Genomic DNA, 11510 nt, shown 5'->3' on the forward strand with positions numbered 1-11510 from the left:
TCGAAACAAATAAATGAAACTGACTTTCTCTTACCTTCGCTTCATACATGAAGTGACTTGCTTCACTTATTGAACAGAACGTTTCAAGTAAGCTTCAGTTGAAGTTGGTGGCAGTTTCAATTGACGACGACAGAAAGTCAGCCACGATTTGTCGACATTGACAAGGTTAACTTTAATATGCCTTGCATTGTACGAAATGTTACTCAAATTCAATTCATTTGCATTCATAGTTGCTGACCTTCTGAATATTTGATAGAAAAGTACAAATGAAAAGTTGAAACTGATAGTCCTAACGAAGTGAAACCAGTTTCGCTGACGCTGACGCTGACGTCAGCATAAAATGACCGACAGCCAGGTGGCAGGAGAGTTGACAGTTCATTTATAAACAGAGAAAAGAGCAGTGGTTCAAGGTTGCTCCTCTGTGGTACGCCAGGCATGTTGCAGAACAAGTTAGAAAACTCGGACCCGATTTTTACACTCAGGCTACGGTGTGTTAGGAACGATTGTAGCCACTAGCAGTACGGTACGGAAACTACCAACTTCTCAAGCCTCGCAGGGAGGATACCGTAATTCAGCCGATCAAACACTGCTTCAATTGAGACCAGCCGTGTCAGAGCAGTAGTCAATCACCCGGAAGAAGCAGCTGAAAATGGAGGTGAAAGACATCATTCCGGCGAATCGCAATGTCGTGACCATAATGGATTACAAGAGCTACTTGATGCAGGACTGCAACAACTGGCAGGAGACTGAGTACTTTACTTTATGGGAATTTTTTTATTTATTTATTTATTCTATTTAACTTCAACTGAGTGAGTCGTCTTGAAGTGTAGGTATGGGAAAAGCCGATTTGAGATGACAACATTGACGTCATTCTCTAATCGGCACAAAAACCCATCATCTTTTCATTCATAGTACAAACATAAATAGTTACAATAATAAATAATCATTTTTCCTGATTGTATTCTTAAATGTATACGTCGATATGGAAAAGTCAAATTGTTGATATACATCATTAAATAAATGACACATCGCCTGGATTTGTTCCTGTGCGATGAAAGGCTGGTCGAGGACATCCTCGGGATCTAAGCGGCTGTGGCATAACATTTACATCTATCATACCAAAAAGTTCAGGAGCATCGATCTCCCATTTCAAAAGTTGGGCTACGAAGACGGCCCTGGAAACGTTTCTCCTTTTGCTTAAAGTTTCGACATTCGGTAGTTTACAACGGTCTTCATAGGGAGGGAGATTTTGATGGTCCAACCACGGGAGATGTCTTAATGCATATCTGATAAATCTCCGTTGCACTGCTTCGATTCTTGTGGACCAAATATAAGTGAAAGGACTCCATACAATAGAAGCCGTCTCCAGAATGGAGCGTACTAGCGAATAGTAAAGAGCACGCACGAAATCTTTAACCATGCGTATAATAAAACCCAGATTACGATTTGCTTTTGAAATTATATTTGAGTAATGATTGTTGAAGGTCATTCTTGTATCCAACTCGATTCCTAGGTCCCTAGCAACTCTGACCCGTTCAAGACAAGACTCTTCGATTTTATAATTATACACAATGGGTGGTTTGCTTCGAGTAAAAGTGATAACTGTGCATTTGGAAGTACTGATGGTCAGGTTGTTCAAGCGACACCATTTTGTAAATTGCTCAATAAAACCTTGCAAGAGCCTACAGTCCTCAACAGATCGTACAGAGAGAAATATCTTTAGATCATCAGCATATAGTAGCTTGCAGCCCGGTGGGATCACAGAACGAACGTCATTAAAGAATATAATGAACAGTAGTGGTCCTAGGTTACTTCCTTGTGGAATTTCAGACTGATTGCAAAAGCAGTACGACTCAGTGGAACCTAGTTTAACTGAGAGTTGTCGATTTGTCAGGTAAGTTTGAAGCCAGCAGATGAAGCCATTAGAAGCCCCTAAACGGTCCAGTTTCCGAAGCAATATTTGGTGGTCAATACGGTCAAAAGCAGCCTTAAGATCTGTATAGATTGTGTCTACTTGAGCTGCGTCTTCTAACTGGCGAAGGTAAAACGAACAGAATTGAAGCAAGTTTGTATTAATTGACCTTTTGGGAAAAAAGCCATGGTGCTCTGTCGAGATGTAAGACTTAAATTTACTGAACAGCACCTCTCCAACGATAATCTCCAACAGTTTCGATCCTGCACATAAAGAAGTGATACCTCGGTAGTTTGTTATGTCGCGCTTATCCCCTTTTTTATATATTGGAAAAACATAGGAACTTTTCCAGGAGTGTCCAAGCCGCTGCTTTTTCTTCGGGGCTTGCGAGGAACGAAGAGATATGTAGTAAAAAGTGCCTACGGGAAGTTGCCGCCTTCATCAAGAAGTATCACGCGAATTAGCGTGCGGTCTTTTGAATATGGTCTTGGTTCAACATGCTAAGAGGCCACTAAAGAAAATGAACCGGCTAAGGTAAACGTTTTACCGAAAGGCTGTCAACATCCCCTAACTGTGACCAATAGGAAATTTTTGGATAAAGTTCAAATGGAGTTCAAATAATTTTGTAGCCAAAACAGAGAAGCAGTTGATCGCCAAAGCTACATAAGAGTTCCATAACAAGCCAGCGTTTATCTTTTCATCCGCCATGGCGTCAAATAATTTTTTTAGATGGCTTAATAAACGTATAATTTCAGAAGAAAAATGTTGCATTGTAGGATAGATGCTCCAGTAGTTGTGGTAGTACCTATTGTGGTAAAAACCCGAAATATTCCGTTATTTTTGCATATTTTGGTACAAGTTTGACAGTTACCAAATGATACTGGTACTGGTATTTCGATACCTATTGAACTTGTACCAAAGTCTGTAAAGATAACGGAATATTTCGAGTTTCCACCACTATAGGTACTACCACAACTACTGGAGCGTCTACCCTAGTACCTTTTGTAGTTCATTTTTCATCGCCATCTGAAATTAGTTCGCTTTTCAATGCATACGTTAAGTGTAGCGAAGTATTGGATAAGAAGCGAATACAAAAAAAGTAAACTTGAAAGAAACACTGACTTTGGAAACGAGGGGGCGCCAAATTGAATTTCCGCCAAGAGTGCTACAATGTCACGCTACGGCTCTGCTTATCATGGCTACTGTAGACTGTAGACCCATTCGAATCGCGCAGGGGACTCCAATAAGGAGATGATCTTTTCTGCCTACTACACATCAGGAATGCTTTGACAGCAGTTTGTTTTAAATGTTTCCTCTTTCAATGCTAAAAAGTTTGTTACGATTATTTTTGTTTCAAAAAAGTTATAATTGATGGAAGCTGCGAGCCGAAAATTAATTTTGGACACCCTCTTTGACATGATCAAATTCAATCGGCAGGATCATAGCAAGCTTCGAAGTGAAACTATGAATCGTAAGCTGCATAGAGCAAACGCAGAGGCCAGAGCTGTCGAATTATTATGATATCGTCCAGAAATTCAACGCCAACCAAACGACCGTAAGGAGGTTTTGAATACAAATAATTCATATTCGCTCATCTATGTTTAGTCTACTATCTATATCCAGAAGCTATACTTATACAAAGCAAAGCAAAGCCTAGGTGCTACATTCGAAGGATGTACGAAGGATGCATTCTCATGGACGGCAAAATGTACGCGAAGATGGATTATGGGCAGTTCCCCGGATGAAAGTTTTATTAAACCACTGGTGGAGGTCATGTTGCTCCATCGACCCCGATTTACGAAACACTTGAGCAGCTGTGGACAAAAGTCATTCTAGTTGCCGATCGTTGATCTCTTGATCTTACATTCAGTTTGCCGAATCCTGTCGTGTTTGAGACCGTTATCGATGGCAACGATTTAGATTTCCGTGGAACTGATTTTGATGGCTTAGGCACGGGAATTGCGCAGGTCGACTGGCAATCTTTGTTTGGTTCTCTTGATGTTGACACCGCTGTTGATCAATTCATTTGCACTTTGAACAGTTTGATCGCCGATTGTGTCTCCCCCCACGGACCTTCTCGCAAGCAGCTCCATGGGGAAACGCGCATTTCCGTTGGTTGAAACGTGCAAGATCATCTGCTATGCGCGCATTTCAAAGATCACACTGCCAAGCCACTAAGTGATACTTTAACCGTGCCCGTAGCGTTTTTCTGTATAAACAGTAGAGTAGGGCGGGGCATAAGTGCGATGTTTGAAGTTGTCATCAATTTTCGCGAGATATAAAGAAGAACAACAACAAAATATATTTTATAGTGATGCAGCTACTCAATGTCTTTACATTCAACTATAAATCATCTGGAATAATAGTGTTATTGAAAATAAATTCTTCATTCTTCTGATCAAGTGCCGATTCGCACTTTTACCCCACTAGCGGGGCAAAAGTTCGATTACCGCGGGGCAAAAGTGCGAAGCTCGAATCCATGAAATTAGCACAGCAGTAGCTAACAAAACCATATTATCGTCAATCTGCGGTATGTTTCGGTAAGGAATATTCTCAATTTACACCTTTCCTATTTTGCGCTGGTGTATTGCAGCCTCCGACAGATCGAAACTTTCCTAAACGTTTGTTTTTTAGCGGAAAAACATTGTTTTCCTTCGACCAACATCTGTAGAGCACAGTTTTTTGCAGATCTTTCATTTCTAATAATATAGTGCCAAAAGCTGTATATAAGCTATACATTTTTGCCTCGTCCGTGAATCGCACCACCACAAACAGAAATTTCATTTCGTTTCAAACTGATATGTATGATTGAAATGAAAATATTTACATCGAAAACTCAATTTGACAATACTTTACTTTTAATTCAAAACTGCTATTTTCTTGATTCAAATAGAATTTCGTTTTGAAACAAAAATATTTTTAGGTTGTTCTAAAAATTTCGTTTGAAACAAACGAATTTTTTCGCTCCGTGATAGAAACGGAACCTTTCCCCGAACAACCCCGTTGAGAATCGCGACTATAACGACTATAACTATAACGCTGACGGACGAAAAGCGTCGCGCGCAGTACCTTACAAGTCGCAAGGACTTGCATAGTGTCATCGTCCCGTCAGTAAAATGAGTTAGATTCTCGATCCATGAATCGAACTTTTACCCCGTCAATAAATCGAACTTTTGCCCCGCAAGGCGATTGACGGGGTTTGATTAAATTATCGAAAAGCAAAATATATTTTGTAAATTCTTCTCACCACAATTTCAAGAGAAATATCTGAGTGATGTAAAACGCTGCTACAATTTGTCAATAAGTAATATCCTCCTGTTGATATCGTATTTGCCGTACAACGAAATATTACATCAAAACCGTTCTAAAATAACTTTTACCCATAACTCAGCAACTATGATTCGTAAACAACAAATGTTTATGATAAATTTAAGCTGTCAAAGTACTCACCCGTCCATGCCAATGTAGTCAATTTACTCGGAATCCGCACTGATAAATCATTGAATCGCACTTTTACCCCTCCTTACTCTATACTCTACGAATGAAGGATTACTTCGCGGAACTCCGAAGTAGTTCTGGTCATTTGTCAACTCTAAGAAAAACGAAGACGACTTGCCTGTAGATCTGTCTCTCGACGATCGCAAAGTAATCGTTTCTCGTGATAAATGCAACCTCTTTGGTGTAGGTTTTTAATCGTCTTCCTGCTTCGTTGAAAAAAATACCTCTGCTGTTACACACCGGCACAATCAGAGATCTCCACTGCCGACAGCTACCCGCCATGGCTTTTACCATCGCCAGGACAGGTTCTCATCTTCACCCCGGAATCCGTTGGGTAGTCTGCGTCGCTATGAGCCTCTGGGTCTGCTTTTTTCACGCTGACCTTGTGGATTATCGAAGCTGCCATCGGAAAATTGAAACATTCATTAGTGGTCAAACCTGACGGTATTCCATCTCGCATTCTGAAAAAAAATGTTGTACTGTTTTCGGTAGACCTCTTTCAATATTGTTCAATGCTTCAATCCAGCAGTGTAACTCTATGTAAAGGATCAGTAATGTTCCTTGTACACAAGAAAAGAGAGGGATTGCATCGTTATCCTCCGACTCTACAGTACTCGAGATTATCGTGAACAACGCTTTGTTCGCTGTCAATATTACATTTCGTAAGTCTTCACCAATCTCGTCGATTTCGTCTCATTCTGCTTACGCAACGTGAATGAAGCAGTGTAAATTGACGCAGTGTGCACGGATCTGAGACCCTTCTGCATAAAAATGTTCATTTTGGCCATGCCCTTCTTTACTGTGTGGCCGGATGCTCTGACCTCCTGGTCCCAGGCGCGGAACGATGAGGCCGCTTTGCTCTCGGTCTTCCTTTTCAGCTTTTACTGCGCTTTACGGTTGCGCAGCACCGTCGGGTGGCCAAAACCAGGCTTCAGATTGACGCTTTTGCTTCTCCAAAAGAGAGAGAGAGAATGCCTGTCTCCACAAGGTGTGTGTGCCTCACGATGTCCAATTTCTTCGCTCCGGGGTGGAGCTGGCAGTAAGAACAAAGCATCGAACGTAGTTGTTTAACTGTTTTCGCCGCAGCTGCTACATGCAAATCAACTGATAACGCTGTCAAACTTTTGCTACGATTGGCGGTGCATAGGTGGATTCACTATCAGGTAACAGGGTTGTTGGATGAAAAATTGATAAAATCAGTCCATTTTAATGCATATGATATTGCTAATGCCTTACTGATCCTTTCACTAAAAGGGAGCGCCCTTGGCGGGGGCCAGTCTGACCAACCGCACGCTACGGCTGTAACTGTTACATATTTGATAAATTGGTAGGAATGCTAACCTTTAAAAGTCGTTCAGAACTGGTAGAGCTAGTAACGTTCAAAATCTTTCTGCTTTTCGTGGCCCTTGCCTAAATCTAAATTTGAGATTGACATCCTGCGGTAAAACGTAGGTTTATGTAAAAAAAACACATCGCAGTCAGGTGGCAATTATGAAAGTTTATAGGCGAAAATTGGATTGATGAGCTGAATAATTTAGTGGAATTTTAACAACATAAATTGCGAAACTTCAGTTTATTAGTTTTCATGCCAAAGAAAAAAAAACTAAATTTAAAGTAATGACACACCGGTTGTAGAATGTAACGCTTGAATTTTATTTGTCATTAAGTCTAAGCCAGAAATTAATGTCGACTGCACATATTTCGATACCTGGCTGATGATGATGAGGAAAGTGAATGAACTGCAAAAATATTTTGCTACACAAATCTCACATGCGTCACTCATAGGCGGTTTCAAGTGGGCATGGTCACACAAGCACACAAATAAGGATGTAAATCATGAATCTATTTTTGGGGTGTGCTAAGATTTTTTCTATCGTTTTTTTTGCAATTATTTGTTTATTATACCATCAATTCCTAATAATACTTCTGACTCAATTATTTTGAAAGGGTCGTTTTAACCTTTCTTGGATTGCTGATTGCGCAAGCTATTTTGCCGAATATTTTTGAGCTGGAAAAAGGAAAGTGACAAGGGTTTTTTATAACTTTGTTCTAATTAAGAGAAGATAAGTAAATCTTTAGTAGATGAGAAAAAAGAATGAAATTATGCGACATTCGCTGATGATTATGGCGACGACGACGACGTCGTCGTCGTTGCTGTCGTCTTAGCTGCTTTAAGAAGACTTTTCCGCTCATTTTCTTTCTGTTTTGTTTTTCATCGGCTCTGCGGAGTCTAAGAATAACATTTCCCGGTTGTTCGATGTCTGTTTTCCTACTTTTTGTTTTTCTCTGTTGCACTGTTGATGCTTGGGTCTTGTATGTGTATACGCGTGGTGTCACACTTCTGCTATTAAAGTCAAGTGCCGATGATAGGTACTGATGAGAATGATAGAACTAGGCCACCGCAAGATATACAGCTGTATTCGAAGAACTATGTGCATGGTGATTGACAGTTAGACGATCTTTTTTACTATTCAGTAGTTTTAACATGCCGATCAGGTGTAGGTACTTTGCTACCTACCTATTAAGAAATATGACTCAAATAGTTTTTCTATTCAGAGCCTGCTATAACTTGCAATTCTCAAATTAGAGCCGAACGACGCTGTCAAATAAACCCTTAAAAAACTTTGTAGACAAAGTTTCTTTCATGAACAAATTCGATTTTGCTCATCATATTGTGTAAAAAGGTATTTGCCTAGTTTCGAAGTTGAGACCCAGCATTAACATCATTTCTCATGTACCTACGTACCATTGCAGATAGCCGACCTGCTGCAAACGGAACATGGTCTAACTCGCGAGACGGCAACCGATATCGGCAATACCTATCTGACCGCATTTCGTCGGTGCCCGGACAACCCGGACCTGCCGCTGGCCCAGTGGCGTACACAGCTGTGGGAGGATTCGCTGCCAGTTGGCCATAAGCATCTCGCCCACCAGCTGTACACACGATGGCTAGAGTATCGCACCCGCTATCTGGCGCCCGGAGCGGAGGTCATCGCAATGCTTAAATCCCTTCGCCGGAACTACTTACTGGGGATCATCTCCAACGGGCCTTCGGCGGCGCAGTGGGAAAAGATCGACAGGTTGGCTCTGAATCGTTATTTCGATTGTATTCTAATTTCCGCAGATCTGCCGTGGGCCAAGCCAGACCGGAACATCTTTTATGCCGCATGCCATTATTTGGGAGTGCGACCGGACGAATGTGCCATGATTGGTGATAAGCTGGAAACTGACGTTCAGGTGAGTTGTATAGTTAAAGTGTGATCGATGAGCGTGTGCTGTGGTGACCGTACTCATACACTCTGAACATAAGCGAAAGTGGTCGAGTGGATGATTATCTGTTGATTTTCTATGTAAAGTTGTGATTAATTGCAACGCACCTTGATAGTCGAAAGCGACTGCTTTGTTAGGGCTAATATAGGCAAGAGAAATCGGATCCTGCGACCGGAAAGTCGATCGCGATCGCACAGAACTCGTACGGTGGATCCTTATAGCCGACGGTGGTAAGTCAGTGTTGATTTGCTCTTGTGTTGAGAAAGTGTATTTATCCAAAAATAAGAGCAGGATTTGTTTGGAAAATGCACAAACGTAACTGTTGGATTTTCTAGATCATACCATGAAAATCAAAATGAAAAAAGAATCCAAAATAATCTGTGCATCTTCCGAAGAGTTCTCAAGTATTTTTGACAATATTCCAAAGAATCATACTTCTCAACCGTTACCATTTATAATACGCCCCAGTTTTAGAAAGTAGTGATGTTTTAGTAATTCTCGCTCGTTTGTGTCGTTTCTTTCTGTCGCATCGTTTTTATTCAACTCTGCTTCTGTACACCGGCCTGGATACTGCACCCCGCGGCCGCAATTACCTTTAAAGGGTGGCGTCGAATCCAAGTTAGGTGCCACTATCTGGTTACCGCTACCTAAGGATCTGTGCCTGATGCATGACAAAACACTTGCCGACCTGGATGATCACATTCGACCGGATTGTGTTGTCCACAATCTGCTAGATCTGCCGGCCGTTCTGCCGAAACAACCGGACACGTTTTTTAGAGGGCACCAGCAACGGTTGCAGCAACGACCGTTAGAAGGTAGGCGTGGATCTGATTCGTTTATACCAAAGACAACTCGCAACCGCGAGGCTAGCTACAATCGTTTCCTACCGGATGTTCCTGATCTGTTCAGCTGTAGCAGTAATTCATGTGATAGTAATGGCAGCACCGAAAGTAATTAGGCCGCTAGATTGGTTTGCGGATATTCTTCTCTTATCCGAACGTAGTAGAATGGGTCTCTAGTAGTGACGACAAAAGCAAGCGGATAGTAGATCCAAATGCATTGACAAGCGTTAAATATCAGACAAGCAATGGAACAGAACAAACCGGAACCAAACCATACTTCCCTCCTCGAAACGAGTATCGAAGTACCTGAGATTACAAGGCAAACACGCAAGAATTTAGAATACAATATCATGCTAGTTTTGTACTCTGTAAAAAAACCTAATAAGTTCTATCCCACACGATAAGCTGTGGGTGCAGAATCTGGCAGGCCAGACTGTCACCGTAACCGAGCTCAACTAAATAGTGCTAATCAACGGAAAGAAACAACCATTGTGAAGATTTGTTTACATCATTCTCTGAACAACGCTATGTGAATAATAGCTGCATTGATTTAACTGATTGGAACTTCACATTTGTGCCGAAATTAATCCTTTGATCTCAACGGGTAGGTATACATATCCGAAACGACCAAATCACACCAGCTTAATACCTTAAATTAGATAAAAAGTTAATTCAGACACAGATGAGCCTAACCTACACTATAGGATTTGGCGGTATGGTTAACGGAAAGGTTTTTAATTTCATTATTACAAATAGTAGGAACGAACCTGGTTGCTAGTATTAAAAGCTCCCACAATCATACTCTGCATTCGACATTGTGCTGTCATGTGGGGAGATTGACACAACGACACTCTGTTGTTTGATTTTTTTGGCATTTGAATCCTGAACTTTAGAAATCTAGAAAATACCCACAGTTTTGTATGATAATAAGGAGAAAAGACATGAATTGAATTGTACCCGAAATTTTCGACCGCATAAGTAGGATCCTAACCGTTCATCTGCATGACGACTGTGGTCCTTCCCATTGTTCACTGGACAACTAATTGCACGTAACTGAATCGTACGCCGTCTTGACATCCACAAACAGATATTGAATCTGCAGGCTGTGCGATTCGAACTTTTCTTGGATCCGCCGTAGAATAAAGATATGATTCATCTTAAAACCGTCTCGAAAGCCAGCTTGGTTTTCACTGGCGTGCGTACGCTGGAAAACACTGGGGCATGTGCCCCACCTTCTCTTTAAAATTTTATGTAAAACAAGCTAATTTTTATAACCCGAAAGTCCGCAGTTTTAAATGTAAGCTGTCACTATTTTTGCGATAAGTAAATTAATTGTGTAAAATTAATTCCAGTTTATAAATTGAAATTCAAGTTTGAATTCAAGTCAAATTTGTCGCCCGTTAGCTTTATGATACGATGCTGGTCTAACAAGCCACTCGTCGTATGGTCGAATCTCGGCTGGGTGGTGCAGCAAGAGTCAGCAGGGTCGTTCCAGTAGCCCCGTTATTGCCCTGTACTCTCTAATAACCGGCTACGAAGTTTGTCGATAAAGAAGGGTCAAGTTTTTTTGACGTTCCCGCGGATTCCCCAGCTTAGATAAAAGTTTACGGTACACAACTGCTTAAGCGTTGCTTTAATGACTTACGCTTACCTCATCTTCCGTTCTTTCTCCTTCACGCCTGGTTATAAAAAATAATTATATGTCTGACCTCATTTCTAGGTTAAGACAAAACACGAAATTGGTCTAAGGAAATGCAAGTAAAGCTAACCAGGGAGAGGGTGAGAAGAGGTCAAGTGAACCGCTGAAGAAAGGCAGCAGCAAAATATTAAAAATTTTAGTTAATTTTATAAATTCAGAAGCGAGAAAAAAACGTTTCGACGTCTTCACGTTGACATGATTGGTTATTCGACCGTATTACGTAGTTGCAAGCATATATTTATGCAGGCTGCGGGGACAGCGGGGCGCTTGGTAGGTAGTGGTCGGTTTT

At 41.1% G+C, this 11510-nt stretch overlaps 1 protein-coding gene across 1 annotated transcript in view; it reads left to right on the plus strand.

The window, feature by feature from the left end:
- The window catches only part of LOC128733114 (N-acylneuraminate-9-phosphatase-like), a 30404-nt gene extending 20367 nt beyond the window's left edge, over positions 1-10037 (plus strand). The window contains exons 2-3 of the mRNA XM_053826731.1: positions 8165-8647; positions 9282-10037. Coding sequence (XP_053682706.1) covers positions 8165-8647; positions 9282-9638 — 840 coding nt within the window. The 3' untranslated portion in view covers positions 9639-10037. The remainder of the gene's footprint in view (positions 1-8164; positions 8648-9281) is intronic.
- Positions 10038-11510: the final 1473 nt, after the last annotated feature.

The sequence above is a fragment of the Sabethes cyaneus genome, chromosome 1, assembly GCF_943734655.1.
Source record: "Sabethes cyaneus chromosome 1, idSabCyanKW18_F2, whole genome shotgun sequence".
NCBI lineage: Eukaryota > Metazoa > Arthropoda > Insecta > Diptera > Culicidae > Sabethes > Sabethes cyaneus.